The sequence below is a fragment of the Alligator sinensis genome, unplaced genomic scaffold (assembly GCF_000455745.1).
Source record: "Alligator sinensis unplaced genomic scaffold, ASM45574v1 scaffold313_1, whole genome shotgun sequence".
NCBI lineage: Eukaryota > Metazoa > Chordata > Crocodylia > Alligatoridae > Alligator > Alligator sinensis.
In genome coordinates this window covers 3,327,342-3,332,458 of record NW_005841939.1, presented here as the reverse complement: position 1 = coordinate 3,332,458, position 5,117 = coordinate 3,327,342, and the positions used below count along the sequence as shown (strand labels likewise).

General features: G+C 47.8%; 1 protein-coding gene across 3 annotated transcripts in view; it reads left to right on the top strand.

Moving 5' to 3' along the window:
- The first annotated feature begins 6 nt into the window (after positions 1-6).
- The window catches only part of PDSS2 (decaprenyl diphosphate synthase subunit 2), a 198,468-nt gene continuing 193,357 nt past the window's right edge, over positions 7-5,117 (top strand). For all 3 annotated transcript variants that reach the window (XM_025199234.1, XM_025199233.1, XM_006019828.3), the window contains exon 1: positions 7-272. In XM_025199234.1, the coding sequence (XP_025055019.1) occupies positions 16-272 (257 nt within the window). In that variant the 5' untranslated portion in view covers positions 7-15. The remainder of the gene's footprint in view (positions 273-5,117) is intronic.

The following is a 5,117-nucleotide window of genomic DNA, read 5'->3' as shown; positions in this document are numbered from 1 at the left end:
AGGGAGGCCGGGGCTATGCGGTTCCGGCAGCTGCTGCGGGCGCTGCGCGGCGGCGGCCGGGCGCGGGTGGCTGTGGCGGGGCGACGGGGGCTGCTGTCGGCGCCGGGCTCGGCCGCGTCCTGGAGCAAAGTGGTGTCGGAGGCCGAGAAGCTGGTGGGCTACCCCACCTCCTTCCTCAGCCTGCGCTGCCTCCTCAGCGACGAGCTCAGCAACGTCGCACTGCAGGTCCGCAAGCTGGTGGGCACCAAGCACCCGCTGCTCAGCACCGCCCGGTAAGCGCCGCCGCTCCGGCTCCGGCCCCCGCCCGGCCTCGCCGGGTCTGAAACGGGAGATTATGGTGTTGGAAGCTCGAAATGATCGTGCTTGCTGAAAAAGTATTCTACGCTTGAAACGCGCAAATAAGGATGCAGATTAGTCTCGTCCTTCACTTGATATTGCTCACTGTAAGCCACCAGTGAGGGAGTGAGAAGTGGATATAAGTTGAAGCTTCTTTTTGTTGCGAGGCCAGCAGTCATAAGAAAGTGCTGCCAGCAAACCCATACTTGCCTGGTAGGAGAAAGACCCTGACCACTAAGGTGGTTTTCCTACTTGCAGGGGAAAACCGTTTTCTTGGCAGGGGGTAGTACCCTGACCAAGTTAATGCATACTTACCCTCCCATTTTCACTTCTAGTGGGAAGATCTTGGCTATATACAGACTTAATGGAAATGGGAGACTCCTCACTAGCTTGCTTCTGTAGCCATACAGTTGAGGGCAAGTGAAACTTGGGGGCATCCAAACCCCAAGCCTCTGGGCTTAGGCTTGGGTGTGCATGTAGGATGCCCACCAAATGATTTAGAAGCATCTGAAGCCCCAAGTTGGGGCTGGTTGGTTTGCTGGTAGCAGGGCTTCATTTGGTTCTTGAATGACTCATGGGTTTGGAAATGATTTGGCTGAGTTGACTTGGGGGACATAATTTTCCTTTAAAGCCTGTCCCTCCCCCTCCCCCCTCCAACCTGCACCCCTCCCAAAGTCAGTTAAGACTACTGCTTTTCAGCCTCTTGTGGGCTAAGATCAAGTGGGGGCATCCAAATCCCAAGACCTCTAGGCTTGGGCCTGTACCTAGGATGCCTGCCAGATTTGGGAGCATCTGAAGTCTCAGAGTGAGAGCCTGGGATGGAGGATGCTTGTCAGTTGTCCCCCTACATGGTGTTTAGAATGATTGAATTCTGCCTGCTCCGTTGATATGGTTTTTGGAACGATTTGAGTTCTGCTCAGTTGATATGATTTGGAACTGATTTGACCTGGAACATAAACTGATAATAAAAAAAAAAAATCTTTATTTCAAGGCAAGCAGTCATAGAAAAGTGCTAACAGCAAATCTGAAAGTCAGTTAAGACTACCTGAGAGTGACTTGGGTTTTGCATATGCTGCATTACTGAGCTGCCTCAAATTATTGTGCATTTTGAACACTTACTATCAATTGTACATTGTACAAAGATTTAAATTATTGTACAAACATGATAATTATCATATGCCTGGCAACACTGCCTCAGCCTGGCCATTATTCATCCTTCTAATGGCTCCTGGAGCAGGGGGGAAATGCTGAGAACATGTGGGCAATGGCTTCATTGAGGTGTGAGCCACCACACCTACCCCACCCCATCCCCAAGGAGAGTGGTTGTGGGTCTTTGACTCAGCTTGGAGCCCAGCTCTGTCTCTTGTGGGTGTCCTGGCAGCACCAAGCACAGCAGCCCCTACTGCCCACCAGGTTTTCTGGAGCAGAGCAGCCTCTGGCTTCATGCCAAATGGGGCTTGTCTCAGCAGTTGCCATGTTTTGTTTCATGATTTAGGAAACAGATTCTCTTCATATGGTTTTACATTTTGCAGCCACAGGTGATCAGCTTCTTTTTACCACGTGGAGAAAGTGATAGCTCATTTTCTGCATGGTCTTCATCTTTTTGTTTACTGAAGAGAAAGATGCTAAGTAGGAATTTCACCACGTTCTGCCTGCAAAAGACTGATGTATAACCTTTCAAGAAAAATGATTTGGGAGCCATGCATCTGGGAACAGGACAGTGTTGTTAGAGCTGGTATAATGTGTGTTTGTTCAGAGCTTGGAGTGACAGCATTGACCTTGGAAGGGGTTGTGGGAGAGGAGGAGGGGAGGGAGAACTGGCACCTGAAAGAGCCAGTTGGCATCCCATGCAAGGCTGAGACACGCATGGTGCTAACTTTGAAGTGTGCAGTGTTAATTAAAAGGGGTTTGAGGCAGGGGATGTCACTGGCCTGTATGCTTTTGCTACAGACTACAGGCCTTTCTGCATAGGTCACAGTCAACAAGAATGGATTTTTTACTTCTGCCCTTTTGCGTGTCTTTTGCTTTAAAAATGTTACTACTTTAGTATGAGGGGTCATGATTTCCTAGGTTGAGCTCTTTTATTGGACTACTTGGGATAAAGTCGGGTGAGCTTTCGACTGCAGGCTGTTGTTTTGCATTTGAAAACTTGTCTAACGTTATCCCAACTACATAGTTGGTCAAATAATTTTGCTTAGCTATTTAATAGCTCTAGCTATAGGATTGGAGAAATGATCAGAAGCATTAAAGCAGCCTCAGAGACCAACAAAAATGAGCTGACAAGGTTTCTGAACACAGGTTATCACACAGGCTTTTAGGTTCCATCTCACAGGGAAGTGGAGGTGGCTCCTGCTGCTGTGCACACCCTGTGAGGGCACATTTATTGGCCACATCAGGCCGATTTCCAACACAGTCAGTTTTCTTTATATCGATGCTGATCCCGATATTGGATTGATGTATTGGTGCACCTCTAATCCAAATGTATGCAACACAAGGAAAAAATTTACAATGCTTGTTTACATTAGGAACACTTTAAAAAGATCACATGTACATAACATTCCTACAAACATATCTATCTATCTGTAAATGTATATAATAATATATATAATACATCTACATAATTTTTAATCAATATTTTTTTTATAAATATAACCTACACAATTGTTTGTTTTGGGGGCCCTGTCCGCCCCTCCTGCACAGATCCAGGGGCACATGTCTCTCCCCCCCACATGCCCTTCTGGACAAGCGGTGGGACCTGCCAGATGAGCAACTTGCTCCAGCCCCTCCCTCACCACCGGGCCCTTGATCTGCTTCTCTACACCCCTTCTCTTCCTACTCCCCTTCCACCACACCAGACTTACCAGCTGGATGCAGCTGTATTCAGCTTAGTAAAGTCAAAACCCAGGTTGGAAGGTTGAAACAGGGTGTCAGTTTATAAATGTCTTAAGTGCCATTCGTCATAACTGAAAAAGTCGTAAGTCAAGGACTGCTTGTATAGGCTTTTGATTTTTTTTTTTTTAGACAGAGCAGGCACAGAGATCAAGCTGGCATCTGAAATAAAGGACAATGAAAAGTCATTCTATCGATATGTGGGGAGCAAGAAAAAGACTGAGCTTCACTATGAGACCCCTACTGAACATGGAGGGACAGCCCACAGTTGATCCACACAAAAAGGCAGAGCTCCTGAATGAATACTTCACATGGGTATTCCAGAAGGCTAATGGGAGCTGTGCATCTATCTGGAGGCCCAGAGAGCATGGGGAAGCCTATAGACAGCATGAAATCGGTCCCAAAAAGGTGAGTGTCCTCTTAGAACAATTGGACATCTTCAAATCCACTGGGACAGATCACCTACATCCAAGAGTCCTGAAAGAACTGGCTGAACTCATAGCAGGGTCCTTGTCGAAGATATTCAGAAAGTCGTGAAACTCATGGGTGGTCCCGGGAGACTGGAAGAGGGCCAACGTGGTGCCCATCTTTAAGAAAGGGAAGAAAGATGACTCTACAAACTACAGACCAGTCAGTTTGACTTCAGTCCTTGGAAAAACTTTTGAAAAAAATTGCTAAAGAGGCCATCAATCACAGGCTTGTAACTGACAGAGTATTAGGAGACAACCAGCATGGCTTTGTGGAGGGTAGTTCATGCCTGACAATCCAGGTGACCTTTTACAACCAAGTAGCTAACCAGCTGGACAAGGGTCACAAGGTAGACATCATTAACTTAGATTTTATTAAGGCTTTTGATTCTGTCTCCCGTGAAATTCTCTTAGTCAAACTGGAGGGTACTAGTCTAAACCAGCCTACAGTGAGGTGGGTAGATAACTGACTTAGAGGCCAGTCCCAGAGAGCTGTAATTGATGGGATGGCTTCATCCTGGAGGGCTGTCTCGAGTGGTGTTCCACAGGGATCAGTGCTTGGACCCATGCTTTGTAAAATATGTATTAGCGACTTGGATGAGGGGGTGGAATGCTCTATGATTAAGTTTGCTGCCGATACCAATCTGGGGGGAAATACGGGCACACCAGAGGATAAGGTAAAGATCCAGGACAACCTTGACAGACTGATTCTATGGGCTGATCAGAATCAGATGAGGTTCAACAGGGAAAAGTGCCGGGTCCTTCATCTGGGTAGGAAGAACCTTCACCACAACTATAGGATAGGCGGTAGCCCACTGGCTGGCATGGCATCTGAATGGGACCTGGGGGTCGCAGTTGAGCAGAAGATGAATATGAGCCAACAGTGTAAGGAAGTCACCAGCAGGGCAAATAAAACTCTTGCGTGCATCAGCCGATGTGTTGCCAACAGATCCAGAGAGGTGCTTCTCCCTCTCTACTCAGCATTGGTGAGGCCACAACTGGAGTACTGTGCCCAGTTTTGGGCGTTGCACTTCAAAAAGGATGCAGATATGTTGGCTACAAATGTCCAACTCGGGATCCTTAAAATTCTAGTTTATTAGGCAGATTGAAACACTGTAATCATAAACCTTGGGGCTGGTCCCCACACACACGCACACACAGTAGCAGGCTACAGAGTCAGGTATACCTATCCTACAAGCGCTGGAGTCTGTCGTTGAGGCTTCTTTCAGTGTGGTGTTATCTTCCAGAAGGGGGTTGCCGGCTGGTCCTTCTGGCTGGACAGGTCTGGTCGAGTTGGAGATCAAGAGGGCACCCCTGAGGGTCACTTTTCACTGCCTTTTATCTGTCCTTGGCAGACTTTGGTGACTCCCCAGTTTTCAGGTTTGCCCAATCCAGGGGTCGTTGACCCTCATGGGACTCCCCCCC